Below are 22,340 nucleotides of genomic sequence, written 5' to 3'. Positions count from 1 at the left end.
GTTAATGAGCAACAACGCTACCTACTAAATGTGGGTGTGAACCACGTCCTTACTGGGGCTGGATTATTACCGAACTTGCATGTCTTGTTGACACGTGATCAAATACATATTTTAGAATGTCAAGGTCACTGTCAGTACTTGCATATCCCGCGCCTCAAACATCCATGCAGTCACGAGTTGTATTTATGGGCATGAAAAGTCAGACGAGGTGGAAGAAGAAGAAGAAAAATTTGAGATCTACCATTAAATGACCTCACATTCTTTTGTATAATAATAAAATCCTGATCAGGTCCATTTCAGATGACCGAGTATCCAAAGCTGCAGGGAGGCAGCGATACAAGGATACTGTGGTGTGGTGTCTGCAATTAGCCTATGTGGAATACTTCAGGGAGGAGAAGCAAAGTGTTGGGAAGCTCATAGAGAGGACAGGCAGAAAGAAACAGAGAGAGACAGAGAGAGAGAGAGAGAGAGAGAGAGAGAGAGAGAGGGAGGCAGTCTTAAACTGGGACAAAGACAAAACGAACAGCGTCGATTCTTCTCCCCTGGGTTTCCTCACTCTCCACAACGTCCCTGTGCTGCCATTGCAAATGCTCCCAGGCATCAAACAGAAAGTTTATCACGGTTAAATTAACAAGTGTCATCTCCATATTCACTCATTGTGCTAAATGCTTTTATGTTTATGTAAAGCCCTTTCTAGAATTAATATTTCATGTTTATGTGCATTTTCACTTTTTTTTTTTTTTCCATCCTTGCAAATCATTAAAATGTCTTTTATTTCAGGGAGGGGGGAATCAAAGCGAACACAATGTCAGTCTAAGTGGGGGAGGCATACCCCAAAGACTGTCAGAGAAGACGGGATAGCCGAGTTTACTCTGCACACACAGAGTTCTGTAAAGCAGCTTTGAACGGGTTAGAGCGCTGCTGTGGCAAACACTTTTTAATGAGATGGGGACAAAATCAGTTGTGTTTTGTTTCTCAGTGGTAGAGAAAAATGGGTGAAAGAGCTATAAGTTCAAAGTTTTATTCAGGAGTACGATTACATAGGATGAAAACCATTCTTGAGTCACGTGTGGTGATTACAACCTAATGTTAGAGCATGACAGAATCCTAGAGTATGGCTTTAACTAGGAGAAAAGGGAAGCACTTTCAATGGTGCGCTTCTTCACATATCACACACCAAAAAAAACAACAACAAAAGACGGATGTGTGTTTAGTCTGTGGATTTTGAATATGGCGCCGAAGCCGCGATCATCAGGTATGTCTCTACGGTAATGGTTCTGTCAAGCTAATTAACTTCTCCAGTTTGAGTGAAACTAACGAGACGTGTACAGGCATCAGAGGAAGGCCAGGCTCTACAGGTGATAACCCTATTTGGCAGTGACATTTTTTAGTGTAAAGTCACAGTGGCGGTGATGAGATCAAAGGCAGAGAGTCCCCCATTGGGTCCAATTAGAACTATAGCATTGTAGAGGGAAGGGGTGGCAGGAGGAGAGAGGGGCAGGGGTGGTGGTGGTGGGGGGGCTGGGGGAGAGAAAGAAAACTGTTGAGTTATGATATTCATAATCTATGCAGAGAGGCCTTTCCAGTACAGGTCTTCTCCCCATAGCTGTGATCTTTTCAATTTACATCAAGGGAAGATGGTCGGGGATGAAAGCGGGGCATCCAAGGCGCACAGCCCACAGAGGGCAGACATGGGGCCTCATTAAGGCCCAGCCCAGCCAGCCCCAAACAGGGTTTGAAGTGCGTCACATAAAGAGCATGAGGTCAAAGGTCAGACAAAGAACAGATCTCCATTTAACTCTCCAGCTGGAGATGGTAATTAGCAGGTGCAATGATGATCCCTGCCTGACTGTAAGGGATGATACCACCGTAGTCGACATCAGGCATCTGTGTGAGTGTGAGTGTGTGAGTGTGTGTGTGTGTGTGTGTGTGTGTGTGTGTGTGTGTGTGTGTGTGTGTGCGCGCGCATGAGTCGATGCAATGATATATGCACCAAAAATGAGGACAATCGCACACCGATTGTACTTCAAGCAAGACCTTAAAAAAAAAAACACCTAAGAAGAAGAAACTTTGCTGAAACCTTGATCTTCACGTGTTCAAAATAAAACGAAGCTAGGAGGGTATGTACACGCCTTGGCTCGAAGAATACATAATATGAAGGTATTCGTTTTTTTGGTGTAACTCAAATTTAAAGAAATGTGAGCCTGACAAAATCACAAACCCACCATAGTGGGTTTATAAGAGGAGCTCACTGCCGCACATTTGTAAAGCTGGTCAGTGCTGTTAATTAACCACTCAACAATTCATTTGCTGCCTTTAAACTGTCATTAACTCAATTGTCAGCAAACAACAACAACAACAACAACCACAATATGGCATTATGGAGAAAATTGTCTCATCACATTTAATATTAATACATTAAAACAAAAGACAAATGAAAGGAAAATGAGCCGCATGCACACCTGTAAAAAATGGATTTATGATTTTCCACTACAGTATAAAAAAAATTCATATAATGTCCCTGACATTTTTCTGTTGATTAAAAAAAAAAAAAAAAAGGATAAAAAAGTTGGGTTTTCTTCTCACAAAAACTGAATGTTTTGTTTAAGATTCTGTCCAGGGAAAGAAAGCCATGGGGACGCAATTAAAGAACTACAAAGAAAAAAAATAGTTATGAAAATCTCCCACTTTCTTTTGATGTGCTGCAGTTTGAACTGCACGCACGCACACACACACACACGCACACACACACACACACACAGACACACAGACAGACACATACACACACACACACACACAAGCACGCACACAGACACACTCACGCACAAATATGAACAAAGACTTACAGAGAATCAGCATTCGCACATGTACACAAACACACACATATACACAATGCAACTTGGAATCTTAGAAATTCATTAATTCATGGAATTTAAAATAAATATGAGATATTTTAAGACAACGTCTACTTTCAGACTTCCCCAAAAACAGCACGATAATGGGAATATTACTTAGATTGATGGGGCGGAGTCAGAAATGGTCTCCCTCTCCATATTTAATCACGCAGGATCTTTAACTGCTGGCCTATGGTGAGATAGCAAAAATACTTTCGTAGAATATCAAATTAGTAAAATGAGCAGATAAAATAAATATAGAGAAAGATGAGAGTAGTTTAAATATTAAAGGCTGCAGAGAGACTTTGAAGTCATAGTGTGGTGATCAGCTATACAATACCATATATTAGTCAGGTGAAATGAAGAGAGTGAGAAAGCAAAGGGGAGAAAAGTGTGTGTGCGTGTGTGTGTGTGTGTGTGTGTGTGTGTGTGTGTGTGTGTGTGTTTTAATAGGGCTATCTCATTGCCATGAGATTCTCCCCGGCGTGGGGTTACTTTGTCAAGCTGACCTCTTCTAGCAGCTGAGCGGCTGAGTTTTGCATACATAATTAACTACAGCTAAATGTCATCTCTCACTTCATCTAACTAACACAGTGGGTGATGCTGCTCTCCCTTTTTGACTTCTAATCCTAAGTGAACCGCCGGCAGAACGACTATCTGAGGAAGAAGTGCAGCTTTTAGACTCTACAAGTAAACTGGTATCATCGCAGAGAGCGCTCGTGCGTTGGGCGTCAGTTTAAATAATCTACATTTTGTTTAAAAGAACTGGTAAATCAAAGCCTTGACATGAGCTTAAACACTTTGCTTAGAGCACAGTGGGTAACAGAGGTGGAGCAACTGCATTCCCGGTTAGTAACGCATGTGAGAGGCTTTACTGTAGGTGGCTCTGCAACACAGGAAAGACACCACACATTTGTCTAAACTGAAAATAGGAGAATCCGGTGGACAAACCTAAACTCTGTGAGTAGCAAAAGTTTACTCTTGAACTAGATCTGAATGTCATCGATGAAGATTCCAGGCCGACGATGTGTATCTCCGTGTGTCTGTGCATTTGCACGCGTGTGAGTTTGCCTGCTGTCGGCTGCACTGTCTCGCAGATGATGATGTAGATGTTGTTTTCCGGGAGCGTCGGAGACTGAACACCAAATTAAAGCCGCAATGTTTGATTAAGTGTGCCAGGTGATCTCAGGAGAGGTGTGCAGACACAACCTCAACCCCCTCATTCATTTGTAAACCTCCAAATACAGGCTTGAAATACAGGAAGTAGGTGTGTACGCTGTAAATTTCCCCCTTGATTGGGAATACAAATGATCAAATGTGTGAAGGCTAGGAATGTATGGGTACACGGTGTCAGCAAAGTAGCGAGAGGCAGGGAGGAGGAGAAAAGAAGGAATTAGGCTGTGATGTGAGAGAGAGCATCTGAAAATAAAGATGTAAGCTGCATTGTAGCACCTTACCTTGAATATGTGGCACAGAAAGAATAATACATGAAAAAAATTCTCCGTCATTGGTTTGAGATCAATTGCTGGGATCAAATAAAATCTGATTCAGTCACATACTGTTTGTTTTCAGAATTAACAGACTCCTAATTTGCTATTCTTGGATACTTTTAATGACTAGCGCGGTAAACAGCTCAACCAACCAAAAGCCAATTATAACTTTATCAGCACAATGTCTGCGCAGAAGGAACTGTGTATCTCAGAAACCAAAATACCTTGATCTTCCAGGGAAAAACCTACTGTTTTTGTTGTTGCTGAGTACTTCTTTTCAGTATGCTTGTCAACATATTGATTTTACTGACACAGGCACGGTCTCCTTGAAATAAATGTTTATTAATGCACATAAACTACTGAAACTTCATATCTTCGCGCATTGTTTTTTTTGTTTTTTTTTAAATAATAGTCAACACAAAAGAAAAACAAAAAGTAAATAAGGCAACAAAAAAAAAAAGTTCTTGATCTTTTTCATACAAATGTACTGAAATATGGTGGTTAAAACTGGAAATGTTTGGTTTGAGTTTCGCGACGACGGGAAAAAAAATTGTAAAGGAAAAAGGGAGAAAAAAAATTAAAATAGCGGAACATTTAATATAATAATGTAAATAACTCATATTGTCCTGTACATTTTAAAAGATACCCACAGAATAAAAGCTGTCAGCATTTCCAATGTCAAGAAATGCCAAAAATAAATGCAGGATTAGTTTTTGGTCCCGTTACCAATTACTCTCTAATTCAGATCTTTCCTTTTCTTTTCTTTTTTTTAACCGAACGGAACCGCTACTGGTGTGGTAGCATTTCTAATAGTCAATAAATCTAAAATATTATGTGTGAAATTACAAGAGAAGACCATTAAGGGGCGGGCAGTTGTGGAGGGGTCCTGTCTGAAAGAGGGCGGCTAATTCAGGACAACTGTGAACTCTGAACCTGCTAAAAGCTCGGCCACTGGTCAGCCAGGCCACGTAATAGAGGCCACATGTGCTCGCAGCCCCGTTTGCCGTAATTAGAGGCATCTCGCAAGGTTTGCTTAAATCAACATCAGAGTGCTTTGTTTTCCCTTCCACTTAGACTTAAGCATAAAATCTTGCCTGTGGCTTTTACCTTTTAATCTATTTCATGTTTTCTATATTCATACAAAGCGATGCCAGGCTTTTAAAGAGAGGATAATCATCACCTCAGAGACCTCTCTAGGCCTCACTTTTGCACTGACTGAATACAGCTGGAGTGTTAAGTAGCCAGAGTTACAGTGAGAATTAGAGAGGAATGAAGATTGGTTTTAGAAGCTGGGGGACAATGTGCAGAAGCTGTGAGAGAGAGAGAGAGAGAGAGAGAGAGAGGGAGAGAGAGAGAGGGAGAGAGAGAGAATCACTCAGCATTAATCAAGATTTCAGGCCTCTGTTTGACTACACAATGCCTCACACAGCCCCTTGTGTGTAAATACAAACATCAAATGCCATGTGGTATGTCCTCATCACTAACAAGCTAACTAACAAGAGACCCGGAATTCCGCTTAATTAGCACCTGCTTGCTTCCTTATTAATCTACTAGCCCCGGTGAAAAGATAAGAGGAGACAGGAAAAAAACAAGAATGGGAATGAAAAAACAACAACAATTTGTTACAATAAATATATTAATGCCGACGCGGTTTCCATTTCAGGTGATGTAATTTGACATGATATGCGGGCTATGTTCTGTCATTAGTCAGGAGAAATGGTGAGTAGGGGATCAAAGGAAAAAGGCTGTGAGCCTGCCACTTAATTTATCACGTGGCAAAGACAAAGGCTTTTCTCTCTGCTTCTGTCGTGCTTCAAAAACCCAGACTTCTTTTTATGACAAACTCAGTTTGCGATTTAAATTAGGGCTTGAATCCCTGTACGAAGAAAATCAAGCAGGCAGCAGGTAAGAGGAAGGTATTGTCACCAGACAGAAGCAAACAGTTCAAGTAAGAAACGTCCAGGTTGGTGGTGAGCGCTGTGAGACGGGCGAGGAGGAAGACAGGTGTCATGCAACTGGAGCAGCCAAGGAGTATGGCAGGGAAAAAAAAAGAAAGCATGCAAACACAGTCATTAAACCATGTAAAATGAAAGGAAAATACAAGTGCATGAGGTAAGTAGGTCTTTATGCACAGTAACAGTCGTAGTAGGTGCTAAATCAGGAGAACAAAAACACCGTGGGAGTGAAAGCAGGTCTGGAGTCTGCTGGGCAGTGGATTGAATTATATACTGCTGGTAGGGCGAGTGTGGTAGGCAGAGGAATCTCAGTATCTAGCGTAGGTAATAGTGCGTCTGCAGCCTCAGCGGGGCCTCTGTGCCTCACAGAGCGAGCTTTAATACACAGCTTCTGAAAAAAGCAGCTAAACAAACAGATTCCTGCTTTGACAGAGACGGGGAAGACAAGCATGTGTATTGTTCTCCACGTTTGTGTGTGTAGGACCGCGCTGGTGTGCGGATGTGTGTAAATGTGTGAGTGACCCTGATGCCGGTCAGTGCTACAGGAAGCATTGCCACAGCATCAGTGTTCCATTAATTAAAGAGACGATGCGCTGGCAGGTGGCTTCACTGCCCACACTGGTAATTGGCCCCCTTCTTCCCACTCTCTCCCCCTAGAAAATAACCCTCGTTCTCAGAAACGTGCCAGTGGGCAGGCAGAAATGCAAGACTTTGTGAAATAATGATAAGAATGGATGGAGATGAAGGGAAGGGAGTTGCACATTTTCCCACAAGCCTCTGATGGTCAGGGAATGATGTCCGCCTCCAAGCGTCATACAACGCAACGGGAGTTTACTTTAGACAGCCACAATCTGAGGAGCCTGTACTACAGTCATTAATGATGTGGGGAGGGGACAGAGCTACAATTTGACAAGCCTCTGCATCAGTGTGACTGTGTGTGTTGCTGTGTGTTTTTCTGTGCGTGCACATCAGAACAGGTGCAAGTATCTAAGTAAGTCAATGCAGAAGAGCGAGAATGTGTGTCTATGCACATGAAACTTTGTTCAAATTAGTAGAAAAATGAGGTGTGAGTACAATGTGAAATAAGGCAATAGAGGTGCTCCAAATGTGTGCGTGTGTGTGTGTGTGTGTGTGTGTGAGAGAGAGAGAGAGAGAGAGAGAGAGAGAGAGAGAGAGAGAGAGAGTGTCTCACCACATCGCTGGGAAGGTTGTGTAGATCATCACATGGACTCTCCAGGGTGTTGGTGTCCACATTCAGAATGACCACATCCTCCAGTGACCGACTTCGTACTCTCTGAAAGACGACGCATCCAGTATTAGCAGCAACAGTAATCCATGGTAATACCAACACTAATTCCCATTTAATTAATTCTCAAATTAAAATTATTATTCTGTGTTTATGGGATGTTTTGTGAGTTCCAGAAATGAACGGTCCCTCGTGATATTTTTGCAACACGAGTTTTGATATCATGACTGCAAAAATATGACAGAAACAAATGTTTAAAGGGTAATAGTTTTTTTTATTTTTATTTTTTTATTAATTTGAGTATTGAAGAGCATTGTGTGATCACGTATAATGTGATGTGGTGTCAGCGTTAACTGCTCTAAGCCTAGAGTGAGCCAGGTTAGTTATAAATGTAAATTATTGGCATGATCTCATGTGTTTTTCTGGAACCTGGAAACAGCTCTTAATGTCTGGTTTGATTGCTTTTCTCTGAAGCCTTCAAGGTGTTCACACCAACTTTAAAGCTCATGAACATAACAAAGGTGGAAGACAAACTTCCAATCTCTGAATCCCATGAATGCAGCATGACGATATAGATATCATTTTGAAAGAACATTTTCCATTTTTCCCTCATGAATGTTCTATTTTGCCCCTGAACTAAAATGACATGTGGCGTCATTTCAACACCTTATTGGATTGACTGATTTACACTGGCAGTTATGTATGTTACAATTGCCTACAATCTTATGGTGATGTGCATAAGATTTAATGAAAATATACAAGACAAGCATACTGATGTAATTTTGACAAACAGACCTGGCCTAAATGAAATACGTCTGCGGTGGCTGACTGAACAATTGTCCATGTGGACTCAGGAATTGGTCCTTTTGCCTTGATAGCCTGCTGTAAATGTTTCCCATTCTTCTGCAATATCTTCAAGCTCAATTAGATGTGATGGCTTCAAATACTTTTTTTTCAATGCCACCAATAATTTTCTGTGTGATGAATTTAAATCTGGAGCAACTCCAGGATATTCTAAGACTTTGGCCGACTTGAAAATGTGCTTGGTATCATCTTCCTACTGGAGAGACCAATTATCCCGAAGGTTCATGCTCACCACAGAAGGCATAACATCCCTCCTCTAAATGCTTTACATGTATTTCTGTGAATCCTTGATACCGGTCACACAGTCAAAATTACAAGTTCCAGCAGCAGAAAAACATCCACACGTCATCACTGACCCACATTCATCCTTGACCCTTCAGGATAGTATTCTCTGGTCACAAACTTGGCCTGACTAGGGCCAGACCACCGATCCACAAGGCCGGACCAATCCAGTATGGGTTTGTCCCTCTAACAGAACCATGTCCCATCAACATTCCTTCTGGCATCGACCCCACGTGTGCTTCTTGGTCAAAAGTGGTTGGGTTTGGCCTTGAGGTTCTTGTTTGTTATGGGATCTTCTTACAGTTGGCAAAAGTCACATTAGTCCCAGCCTTCATGAGGTCATCCTGGAAGGCGTTAGCAGCAACAGGAGTGCAATGCCTACAATTAAGTTTTGGACTTTCCCAATGCTTCCAATGGTGCGTCTAGGAACGTTCAAGGTTTTCGGAATCGCTTGATACCCAGTGACCTTGTGCTGCAATGTGCGGAGCCCCTGAAGGTCCCAGCAGTGTAATTCATGCCCCTTACTGTTTGCGTCCCTGCTTAACACTGTTCCGTCTGCGTCTGAACCAAGAACCAATTCGTGTGGATTAGGGATTTGACTCTGGATTGGTCAGTATGCAGATATTGTAATCATGCTCAATATTAGTAGCAGCCCAATTACCCTGATTTTGATCTGGCAAGTGACAGAAAAACTAAAGCTTTCCAGCATTTGTGGTAGGATGATATGAAAATGTTTGGATCATGGAAATGCAAATCTATTGTGAGGAGAACCTATGACGAGGGAAGACAAAGGTTATTGCAAGAGAATGTAAAAAAAATGAAAATCCCTCTGTGACCCTTAAGCGGCTCTATAACAATGACATCATCACCTCTCTCGGCTTCTGTGAAAAGCTCCTGAAACGGCGGCACTATTACAGGCCGTTATTAAGTTTCCTATGGATTACATAGGTTTAAACATTAATATCACAGGGATTCAGTACTTGACATGGCAGTATATCCTCCAACTCCTACCCTCCAAGGTCTACGTCATTTGCCGATCATTTGCTGTATCATTCACGTGGTTAAGACAATTTAAAGAACATGACTGTGTTTGCTCCCTCCGGGTTTTTGAATATTTCTTCATATTTGTGCATAACTAGTACCACATAGCAAGCCAGCGATATTTGGTTCGTTATTGCAACATGCATCATTTCATATGTTAGCTTTGGCCGAGGTGTGCTCACTGCGGCTTCTGATGCCACGAGAAGAAGAAGAAGAAAATGCTGTGGTCGCTTTTAAAACCACGCTGTCATCACGTTCTTTTACGATTAACAATGAAAAATGGCAGCATTTTTATTGTATTACACGAATATCCACCAAATGAAGAATGGCACTGAGAGGGAACATTTGGATTGTTCTTTTCCTCAGCACCAGAACCTCATGCATCAACAACACAGTGATGCTGTGCTATGCTGTATGCATCCTGATGGCGACAAATTCAACAATTATTTCAGTGTGGTGCAGGATACAGGCAGGTGTGTGTGTGTGCGTGTGTGTGTGTGTGTGTGTGTGTGTGTGTGGGGAGGGGGGGAAGCATAGTGTGTGAATTTCTAGTTTGTCACTTTTGTGACAGCCTGTGCAGTGGAGGCTCACATGCTGATCTGGACTAATTATGTAGTGGCGGAAAGGGGGTCTGTCACGGATGCAGAGTGTGATAAATACTGCCACTGCCGCAACTGTCAGACAAATATCACACACACACACTAACATATGCATTTCTACAATAACACACACAAGCACACAAACGCTTACATACTAACACTTGCACACAAGTGCAAATGTGTGCACGCTAGTGACATGCATTCACACACAACAGCAGTACTGGTGACGACCAGCCCCCCCCCCCCCCCCCCCCAACAACACACAGGGTTTTCAACAATGAAGCAGAAAAGCTCTTTGTTTGCCGATGCTTTTTCTGCCTTTCCCTCCCATCTTTTGCACTTTGTGTGAAGAAGATTGCACACGAGCAAGAGGAGGATACCGAAGAAAAAAACATTCTGTCAATTGTTTTGATTCAATGTGTTGAAGGTATAAAAATTTCCTTATAGATACATAAGATTTAAAAATTTTACCCCAAAGTAAGATCACAATTTGATAAACCGAACACTGCTTTATACACCAGGGAATAAATAAATAAATTCACTGCCAGGAAGCCTCAAATGAATGATACATCACCGCTGCAACAACATCCCACAAACATAGTCTAATGATGCAACATTCTATATGTACATGTGTATGCAGACACACACCCACAGGTTGTCTAACATACCTCCAGTAGACTAAGATGAACTCCAATGAAGTACGGCATGGGTGCGCTGTGAAAGGAGAGAGTGAAACCAATCAGCATCAGATGACTTTTGTTGACTGCATCAGTACAGTACAAGCTTCATATTGAGAACACTCCTAAAATGATTCTAGTTCCCACTCTGAGTTATTCTTCAAGTTGAATAGCAGGCTAAATAAAAAAGCTTATTCAGAGAATAGAGTGCTCTTCTCTTTTATATAATTGGAAAATCACATTCATTCTACATTCATGATGCAAGCAAATCTTTTCTGTAGTGGTTATAAACCCTATAAAGATTCAGTCTACTTTTAGAAAACACTAACTTCTGTCTGTGAAAAACTGTTGCAATCTAACAGAAATAAACGATGTGTTGAAAATAATAAACATTTTAAAAGGTTTGAACTTACAAGGTTCATTGAAAAAGAACTGTTCTGTCTTTATTCGGTCTCTAATCAACATGTTATTAACAGTGTTTTGTCATTTAAACAGTTAAAATATAATCCAATAAAATAAAACAAGTTCTATCAAATACAGTCACCTATGCTTCCAGGGAAGATGCTGCACATGAACGTTATAACTATTCTTACTATTAATACCTATGATGACAATAACCATAATAAATAATTCTGAAGGACACACTTTTTTTTTGTCCTATTGCAACAGAGATAATTAGTCATTCACAGTTTTCTGGGAGCAAATAAAGAAAATATCCAAAAGAAAGAATATCAAACGCTTTCTTTTGATTTCAAAACCCTGCATCTTCGTTTTAATTCCTATTGCATGCTACAATACTCATAATTTTGTGAGAACATCTCCATCCCCTCCACCAAGATGAAAGGAGAGAATATTCATGTCGAGGTTCGCAGGTTATCTTTAGGTTCCTGTGTGCTTCACCTCAGGGTTATTCAGAAGCAACAGACTTGTAATCGAATTGAGGAGGCAGGAAAAAAAACGGTGGCCGCTCTGCATTGTTACTGCTGCTTTCTCTGTTTCGATTAAGACACTCTCACTGACTGTTACTGTAAATACAGAACCTGGAACCAAACACACACACACACACACACACACACACACACACACACACACACACACACACACACACACACACAATCTAATAAAAGTTTGTTATCTAATCAGTGCATGGAATGACACCACTGTGATTAAATAAGATAATGATGATGATGCTTTACAGTGTGTTGAAAATCCTATTTGACTGTCAGTGATGAGTAGTTTCTCAAAGCTGAAGTGTCTCTCCTGATGGGGCACAGATTTGACAAATAACAGCCTCTTTCATATACACGGATTTCCTCACTCTGTTTTGTTGAATATGTACCGATCCCCTCCCATGTTTTCCACGTGTAGCAAGCACAAATAGTACCGCGTGTTAAATTTGGGGCACATGTGCAGTGTAGTGGACATGTGAATTGCGTTTGTTGTTGTCTTTGCCTGTGTTGGTCTGTCTGGCCGTTAGACTTGGACTTTGAAGCCGATGAACTGCATCTGATTCTTATGATGATGGTGTTTTTGTGTGTTGGCTCTTTCTTCTCTGTTTCGATTTCGTCCTCACATGCCACAATGTGTAGCTTCCTGTCTTTGTCTGACTTTCCCGCCTTCTAATCTACCAGCCTGTGTCGTGTCGGTCATTACTTTCCTGTATTTTTAAATTTCAGTCTTGGGCAATTGCCTTTCCACCACATTTCAATTCTGTTCTTGTCCCATTTGTTTTGTTATGAAGCTATGAACTTTTTTAGTTTTGGACAATTTTTGTTTGGACTCGCTGAATTTGGACATAGCCTTATGTTTGTTTGTTTATTTCTTCTGTTTAGACTCAGAAGTTCTACCTGTAGGCCTTGGTTTGTTTTCTTGTTTCAATAAATTTCTGAATTGTTCGCTGACCACCTAAGACTCTACGTTTGAGCCCTCGCCCTCGTTGCTCTGAAGCATCGCTTGGGACACGATGAACTGAACAAACAGAAAGTTCCTGTAAGTTGACATCTCACACATGATTGGAGTTATCAAATAAAACATGAACTACCTAGTAAGAGACCAAACCTTTTTTCTCCCATTGCTGTGTCTGGCAGTGATGCTTTTGAGTCCATTTACAGTTCTACATACAATCCCAATGGCTTCCTGCGGGTACATGTATGTATTTGAGATATTACCCAATGAAAAAGGTCCAAAATCCGAAAATCGTGTAGACCCATCACACAGCATGAGTTCTAGATATTTCTCGTGTTTTTCTGTACATGTGAAATTCATGCAGTTTTTCTGTAAGGGATTTCAAGTTGACCAGAACACTTGCAGATTTGAAGATGAGCTGTTACATCTGCTTTCCGTTCGGTTTCCATTCAGATTGGTTGGATGGGTGGTAATGAACCCCTGAGAGGACTAAGATGATCTTACTGGCATGAAATATGGAGCAGGGTGATACGGGCCGTTCATTATATTGAAGGGCCACACAGGAGAAGTCGCACCATGAGAAGAATGGTGAGAACAACTCGAAAAGCGGCTGGGAGAATGTGTGAACATGTGTGTCTGCACTTTTACACACAGGTTTTAGCGGCAGTGCTCGGTTCATGACCAGCATTTGGTGTGTTTTTCTGTCTATATGACAGGTGTGTGCGTGTGTGTGTCAGAGGGGGCTACAAAATTGAAGAAAAAAGGGAGAGAAAATGGCTTGAAAATAAAAAGGGGTGTAAATATTTCTTATGATGATATTGATGGTGTCCCTCTGTGTGTGTGTGTGTGTGTGTGTGTGTGTGTGTGTGTGTGTGTGTGTGTGTGTGCATGCATGTAAATATGCAAGTGTGTGTTTCAGAGGTGATCAGCCTTACCAGCAGTAGTCCAGAAGATGCGGAGGCAGCACAGGGATGAAGATATGTTGCCAGTACATCGGAAAGAGCAAAGCAGCTGCACCATGGACACACGCAGTTAACTACAGAAAAACATGGAGAAGAGAAGACAAACTCAGCACTTACCAAGGCATCACAAAAAAGACACAACAGGGAAAAAATAAATAAAACTTTCCCTGCGGTATGTTTCACAACTTTAACCTCAAGAATCATCCAAGAGATGAAACTGGAATTAATAAGAGTGAGCTTTAAATACTTTACTCTCATTCTCTTCTTTATTAACCGATTTCTGATACCTTTCAATAACTTTTTCGACTGTGTTTCGATCCTCCTTCCCTCCAAAAAAAAAAAAAAAAAAGATCAATATCCTTTAATTTTTTTCAAAAATCTAAAAGTCAAATCCAGGCTTTTGCTTTTCTATGGGTTGATGAGCTCCATTTCTTTGAGTTAACCTAAATATACAGTATCTCACCAAGAACCTTGTGCACTGACAAATCTAATGCTGTTGTGATGAACACATGACCTGGAAGCTATCAAAGGTTGGAAGTGTGTGAAGGCTGGAGATCAACCAGTTGACAGCAGCCTGTCTAACCTTGTAACAGGGGCACAGCAAAGGAGAGAGCATAGAGGACTGATGAAGAAAGACAACGATCGCTTTACACACGCAGAACAAAAATCCAGTGTTTCCTTTACATGGATTTTAGTTGTGATGGGTAATCACTGCAAGAGCAGCGCTGAATTTAGCAATTACGAGTCATATATGAATAAAATGAGTTGAAATGGACTGTGGAATGTGAAAGAATACATGTCAACCAGAACATTTTCATAATTAACCACTTTTGAGATGGATGTCAAAGTAAATACTGTGCCACGACCTGCACAACAACAACAAAAGCAGCCCCAAACGGTCCTGACAGTAGCTATAAAAATCAAAATTAGTCCAACAACTATGACAAGGATGATCGAGAGAAAAATATGGAATAATTAACCTATTTTTTTAACCGGTAATGAGAAGCAATTGCAAGTAGATGACATTCTTTTTTTCAAAGGAGCTCACTGCATTGTCAAACCATGTAAAATTAAAGTCATTGTCTCCTATTGTCTTAAAGTCAGGAACCCCCTCTTGACATCCCATCTCATGAAAACCCAGCTATAGTAATGACCTGCAACACACACCCACAGACACAGCAGGAGAAAGAGGCGTTAGCTCATCCCCCAGATTAAAATAACATGATTAAATATGGAAAGAGAACAGAGGTCTGAGGGGCTCCTGCGGGACTTCATTAGGGCAAATTGCCAAAGAATGAAACATGAGTTAGCCAAGAGAGACTGCGGGCTGGGCCAATACCACGGGGACCCCGGAGCAGCAGCCGCTGTTATACTGCTGCAGCCTCACAGTCAATGTGTGTGAAGCGGACACACACTATCACACACACACACACACACACACACACACTTGCTCAACTACCAAGAGACCCTCTGCTCACTGACACACAAAGTGTCACAATTGACCGGCCAAAAGCGAGTGAGCTTGGCGGCTGAAAACCACCGCTGCCAGAGAAAAAGAGTGCCCCACCCCTCACAATCCAACCTCACATCAAGCCTGGACATCTGAAAAGCTTACAGCGGATAACTCTGTGTGTGTGTGTGTGTGTGTGTGTGTGTGTGTGTGTGTGTGCACGCGCGTGCGTGCGTGCGTGCGCCTCCCTCCCTACATGTTTGTTTTAACTGCATTCATTTTTCATATTGGCTGGATAAAAAGCGATGATCTTTTTTTTATTGTCTTCGCACAATCTCTCATGCACTCAGTCCCACAATAGTTAGGATTTAATCAACATTTAATTGGTGTCTTGCTCTGTGTATCTGAATATGCATATTTCCACTGCCTGCTGTCTTCAAATAAAACACAACAATGCCACACTCCTGTCAGGATTAATTCCCTCACAAACTGTTTGTTTTTGTTGTTAATTCTGAGAGTAAATCAATGCTATGAATATTAATATGTGAAAGTGAAGCACTTGGTGAGAGAGTTACTATCAAAATCATCACACCCGTCTCTGTTTTCCAAAGCGATGACGGTAAGGGGCCATTAAATTGTGATGAAGAGAGGTCAGCAATCTGGCTGCGGGCATATATACACACATACAGTACATACGTGTGTGACACACATACACACACGCACAGACACACACACTAAGCACAGAGCCAACAGGCGAGTGTATTCCTCCTCTGGGAGTGCAAGACAAGCCCCAGCCATTCGCTGGTACCAGGAGGTAATGGCACAGAACACCTCGCTAACCAACTCCAATTATCTCCACCAGGCCTCAAGGTGAGCCCCCCAACTGGCATGATTTACTCTCAGGTTGAAAGGGAAAACAGGAGTCTCTACCTCTCTCTCTGCTTCTCCTCTCAAACCGTGTGGCTGGCTTGAGGGAGTTGCCCGAGATCCGAGGGGGGTGACTGAAACTAAGATAATGATTTATAAAGCAAATCTAGATTTTCGCTTTATTTTGTTTGCTATCTCATAAGTGATAGCGGTGGCAGTGAACCTGAGATATGGCGGGAGCTCCAGAGGAATAGTTCGCATATTTGTCTCTTTAGTGTGATAGAGACAAAAAAGTAAAACGGAGCTAAATTGGGGGAAAAAAAAGAAAAATTGCAATGCTCCTTTTCATTTAGAGAGGTGGTGGTGGTGGTGGGTGGGGGGGGGGGGGTGCTTCACATGAGAGTAGGCCGTAAGAGGCTAAGGCTGATAAAATATTTGCCAGGCTGATAAATAATAGATGAGTGGAGCCAAATGGCTTACACGCTCCACAAAAGACCTGGGTGCTTAATATTCCATTCAATGGAGAATCACAGATACAGTCCCCAAGAACAAATACAGGATTAGGTGCTGGGTCCAGTCCTCAGGGACCGGGGCTCTGCCCGATAATGAGGGACTGCCTGCCTCTTGCAGTGCGCGCGCGCGTGTGTGTGTGTGTGTGTGTGTGTGTGTGTGTGTGTGCGTGCACGCGCGTGTGTGTGTGTTGCCCTTCCTCTCTGAGAAGCTAACCGATTATACAGCGACAGCCTGCTTCAAAAAGCAGTCAAGGTCTTTGGTTCTGCCCTGAGAGCTTTCTTCGTGCACTGTGGCTGAGACCGAAAGTGTCCACACGAACATGTTTTTTTTCTTATCCCCCCCCCCTCCCAAGATCCATTCAACTGGACTCAGAGAGGGGAGACAAAAAGTGGGAGATAGCAAGATGTAAAGACAAGATAGCGAGGGAAGACTGAAAATGTGAGAAGGGGAAATGAATTAAAGAAATTGAAATTGGCTGCCAATGAAAGGGTCTCAATGTGAGTCGATTACTGAGATCCAATCATGTAAAATGAGATCATACACTATCGTTATATGAAATAAGACATTTGTTTAACGGTGTTTGACAGTTCCACATAAATGCAATATCGCTGCTGCAAGTTTAAATCTCCAGGGGAGTGACGGTTCCGTCCAAAAACTGTTGGAGAGCACGCCGACAAAAAAATGCTGTTCTTAGATTTGTCGATGCCAAGGTTTGATTCAGGCATAATATAAGGAACCTCTGGGAAAGATCCTGGGGCCTGAGTTCAAGCGAACGCTGCCGTTAACTGAACTCTCACCTGCGGTTGACTCCGATCGGCCTGAGACAAGTGACAGACACGTTAGGATCAGCGTGGATTGAGAAAAATGATTAAAAGGAACATTTGCATTTTGAAGTTGGAAAAAAAAGTGGTTATAATACGACTTCACTAATACGCATCATCACTGTGTCTCCAAAAGCTTTTTTTTTTTTTTTTTTACCACCACATCTAATCATGTCACATTTTCATTTGGATGTGATGTGAAATAAAGCTAAAAGAAACTGAACACCTGATGGTTCAGCTGGTCAGGGGTCTGGGGAGCATCTATGCTCAACCGTGTCTGAGTGGGTTGCCTCCCACCCTCAAAGTCACGTCTGCTGGAATACTTCTCTCAGGACCCCTGACCGAGGCACTGGTACAAAAGAATTGGAGTTGGTCCCGGGACGCTGCTCCATAGAGGATGTGCCAGAAGCAGAGGACAAATTCAGTTGTGTGCTATACAATGACAAGGACTTTCTTCCTTATCGATCTGAAATATGTCCGGTTTTCCTGACAAGACCAGCATTTTTCAGCGGTTACGCTGACTCTGTAATAATGACGACAACAATAACTCCTGAAAAATTGTTAAATATCTCTAGAATTCTATCCCTGAATGGAACTGGCATGTAAATCATATATACTTCCCCAAGTTATAAACCAAAAAGTAGAAAAATGACAGATTTGCACATAAAAAGAAGGGCAGTGTACTTTAGTGTACTGTATATTAGGGTATTTCTACACACTCCATTCTTTACCTGAACAACGGGACAAGTTGAAATTAAGAAGCTGCGACTGTAAAAGTCAACAAACACCACTTTACTGCATTACTCACTGTTACATATAGCCAAGGCGGTAGTATTAAGCCATTTTGAACACAGCTAAAACTCTTTTTACATGTTATTAAATGAGGCAAACGTGACATTACAGTGAGGGCGGAGAGAGACAAATAGCTCCTGCTACCGGCGACGTGGTTCAATTTAGCAGGAAGAAGACTCACTCGACCTCACACCAGCCTCAAACATTCATTTCCCCTCTACTTGCCTTCCCATCAAACCCAACCCACTCTCCAAATGGAATCCTCTTTCTTTTCTTGACTCATTTCTTATTCTGTTTCCCTCCTCTCCTCCTGCTGTCCTGTCCTTTGCCACCTCTCCCTCCTTTCTCAGGTTGGTTTATCACCGTTAGCCTTTGCTTCTCCCATCGCCTGCACTGAGTAAGTCTCCAATTACCAGCTCTGCCTTTCCCTCTGTTGACAAACACCGATGTCAGGCCCAGCACAACACAGGTGTGCCATGAACAAGTAGGTGGCACAAGAAGAGAGAGAGGGCACACAGGATGCTGTGGGTAACAGCTAACGCCAGCCTTCCCACACATGCACAGTCGCTGACTCGATCGTGGAAAGACATAAGGCATAAGGTACAAACACCTGTGAGTGCCGCAGACACGTGCAAACAGATGCATGCAAAGAGGACACAAACACCCACAACATGCACATTTGTTGTCACGGCAGCACAACACACACGTTAATTCAGACACATGGCTGGGGGCTGAGATGAGTCTACCGAGGGAAAGACACATTCAGACACCCAGGAAGAGGGAGGCAAAGCCAGAGAGAGAGAGAGAGAGAGACAGAAGTGTAGACAGAGTGAGTGAGGGACAGACAGACAGAAAATCATATGTCAGGGAGGACTAAGATAGAGAGAAAAAGTAGAGAGACAGAGCAAAGTCAGGGAAAGAGGAGAGGAACAACAGAGGAAAAGGCAGGAAACAGAGAGACAGCTGGCACTCTAGGGCATGGTGGATGGATAGCTCCTTGTTAGCATAGGCCTGACAGGCTGATGAGAGGGCTGCTGTCAGCCGACGCCAGGGCAGGCTGTGTGAGTTTGGGCGATAGGCAGGGCAAAGGCTGGGCTAGAGAGCTGGGGGGCCTCGGCAGATGAAAGACGCGGCGGAGGGTGGTGGGGCCGTGGTGGTGATGGGGGTCCTCCCAACTGACTAGTTAGAGGAAAGGCTGATGCAGCCCCATTATACGGCCCTATGACAAGGCTGCACGCTCGGCTGGCTCCCGCCCCTGTGCCACCGCCAACCAGTCTTTTAAAACAGTGGTACCGTTCACCTCCGGTCACGAAACAGCAATAAGTCAACTGACGCATTGTTGTAAGATCATGATTTATTCCTTTGCTGTTAGCTGCTGGCGAGACGCGCCAGCCATGTACCGACAGACTGACACACTGGGTTCACCGGAGGCTTTAACATAGGCAGCACCTAGAGCAGGCAGAATAAATGCAGGATATCGGTGTGTGTGTGTGTGTGTGTGTGTGTGCTTGTGTGCGTGTGCACATATCTTTCTCTTTTCACTTTCTCTTCCCCGCTCCTCTGCCTGGCTGAGAGGCTGGACAGGCAGTGCTGGTGAAAAGCAGCTGGATCGTGCTAACGATGTTACTAACAATACCACCTCTGATAGATCCTCTATCTGGGACAAGCAGACTAGAGAAATATTACCTGCCCATCCACTGACTGCTAACACATTTCAACTAATTCTGAAATCAATTATATATTTCTCATATATTTGATCACAAGACAATGGTGTGGGTAATGAGCTTGGCTCTTTACAGTTAAGTCTGTAAAATCGCGACAGTCATTTCCACTTGAACTGGGAGGTCAATCTTCCCAACAGCGAAAAATAAGGCATCACAGGAGCAGTAATAATGCAGGGCCTGCAAGTAATCCCAGTGGAGATGTGAAAATACCTTTGTACTACACTGCCTGACATATAGTGATGCCAAACCAAAACACCTCTCCCTGAGGAAGATGGATGGATAGACAGCAGAGTGGATAAAGGATTCTAGAGGATAAAAGGCGCTCAGAGGTAAAGGTCTGACGTAGAAGCTCTTAAAATATCCTGTCGGCATATATTTGGAAGACAACACTTGTCTAAGAGTTGGAGAAAACTGTAAATCACACAAAATTCACCCCCCCCCCCCACACCCCTTGCTGCTAAAAAGAAAAACTGTTTCACCCTTGAGCATGATAATTTACATGGTGTAACCCTTGTGTCACAGGAGAGTGTGCCGCCTAGCCCCTGAGCAGAGGCGCTGCCGGTCCGAGGCTGATGGGAGACAGGTGTAAATCTCTCAGGGCTGGGTAAATTTTTACAGCTTCGCCTGATTATAGTTCCTATGGGAGACCTTCGGTATCGTTCCCTCCAGCACCCATCACAACCACCACCACCACCACCACCACCACAGGTCCCTCCGGCTGTTCAGCTTTCTGCAGCCTTACAGATACTGAAGCAGGACCAGATACATTACAGATACAGATAGGACTTGGATGACATCACTTCCCTCTCCCATTTCATCCGTCATAAACATTTGGCTCTGCCTCATCAGACACGGAGATAAGGGTGGGAGAACGGAATGAGGAACAGAGGAAGGAAGAGGGGGAGAAAGACACAGAGGGAATTCCTCCCTCTTGCAGACATACAGAAGAGGCCTTAAATTATGCGATAGTTAAGATGTGTAATATAGGATAATTTAAGATGTTTTGCAGATAGGACAGTCAAAAATAATCCTGCTTTAGTGTGAATTTCACAGCTTGTCACTTGCGTGGCTGTTTGACAGCAGGATGTCTGGATGTTGGGAGGGGTGAGTGTGTGTGTGTGTGTGTGTGTGGGGGGGGGGGGGGGGCAGACAGATCAAGTTTAGCTCTCTCTACACAAGTAGCGTAGCCATGTCAGATAAATATCCACATCGTACGATTTGGGGTTTGATATCCTGCTGGAATATTGATGAAGGGCCTCATGTTCAATCAAGTGAAGAGTCACAACATTTGAACTAAAATGGTATTTGAATTCCATATCAAGCAAAAGACCGCAACATTGACTCTCTGTGACTGTAAATTAGCAACATTTTCTCCTAATATTTTAATATTTTTAGATGCATGGAAAGTCCAACAGAGAGCACGCGCAGCGGAATAAAGATTGCAACAGGTGCAGGATAAAAAGGAGGCAAGGAGGTCTCATCGGGCACATCACCATTTTTAGCATCGAAATATTCCGATCAAACATATTTGTGCCAATCAACAAGTATATGAAATGTGTATAAAAACATACTGAAAAGATATGAAGAATATTCAATAATATTATGATGCACCGTACATCTAACAAAGAAAATAATATTGAATATTTCAAAGCTTCAACTTTGCAAGAATGAAATGTTCAGTGCTTTACACCACAGCATGTTACTAGAACCTGTCTTCCCGTGTAGCAGAGCTGATGACAGGGAATGGACTCACAGTGCTAAGCTTGCTTGAGGTAATGATGATCCGCCGTTCGTGCAGCATGCTGGCGTAGAGCTGGAGCATGTTGTTGACATCCACAGCCACAAAGTACTCTGTCAGGTTCCTCTGGAAATAGACAGTAATAGAGGGATATGCAGGTACGTAACAAACTGTCCTTGCACAACTTGCTTACAGAGAAATGTCAATGATACAGACAGGGAGTGTTCCAGTGAGCGCCAAAGCGAGAGACAGACAGTGCTGGCTCAAAAAGGACTTGGACTCCCGTCATGGGAGATATTACTTTGCGGTAAAGAGGTACTAATAATAATAATAAATAAAGCTTTAAAGAGGTTAAGAGAGGAGACGCCTGACTTGAACGACACTTTGAATACAAAATCAACAAAAAGCATGTGTTCAATACCCATGGCAGTCACTGAACTTAAATGTATAAGCACCACAGGAGATAAAACTGAAACAAGAGGTTGATGCAATAATTTCAAAAGGTGACAAGTGTATCTGA

At 42.7% G+C, this 22,340-nt stretch overlaps 1 protein-coding gene across 3 annotated transcripts in view; it reads right to left on the bottom strand.

The window, feature by feature from the left end:
- dennd1b (DENN/MADD domain containing 1B) overlaps positions 1-22,340 on the bottom strand; it is a 104,517-nt gene that overhangs the window by 29,489 nt on the left and 52,688 nt on the right. For all 3 annotated transcript variants that reach the window (XM_086225439.1, XM_086225440.1, XM_086225441.1), the window contains 4 exons: positions 21,836-21,946; positions 13,889-13,989; positions 11,040-11,085; positions 7,532-7,633 (listed from right to left, as the gene is read on the bottom strand). In XM_086225439.1, coding sequence (XP_086081565.1) covers positions 7,532-7,633; positions 11,040-11,085; positions 13,889-13,989; positions 21,836-21,946 — 360 coding nt within the window. The remainder of the gene's footprint in view (positions 1-7,531; positions 7,634-11,039; positions 11,086-13,888; positions 13,990-21,835; positions 21,947-22,340) is intronic.

The sequence above is a fragment of the Aulostomus chinensis genome, chromosome 14 (assembly GCF_037954235.1).
Source record: "Aulostomus chinensis isolate RoL2024-O1b breed Wild chromosome 14, RoL_Achi_v1.0, whole genome shotgun sequence".
Taxonomy (NCBI): Eukaryota; Metazoa; Chordata; class Actinopteri; order Syngnathiformes; family Aulostomidae; genus Aulostomus; species Aulostomus chinensis.
Note: the sequence above shows the minus strand (reverse complement) of the source record. Positions and strands in the feature narration are given on the sequence as shown.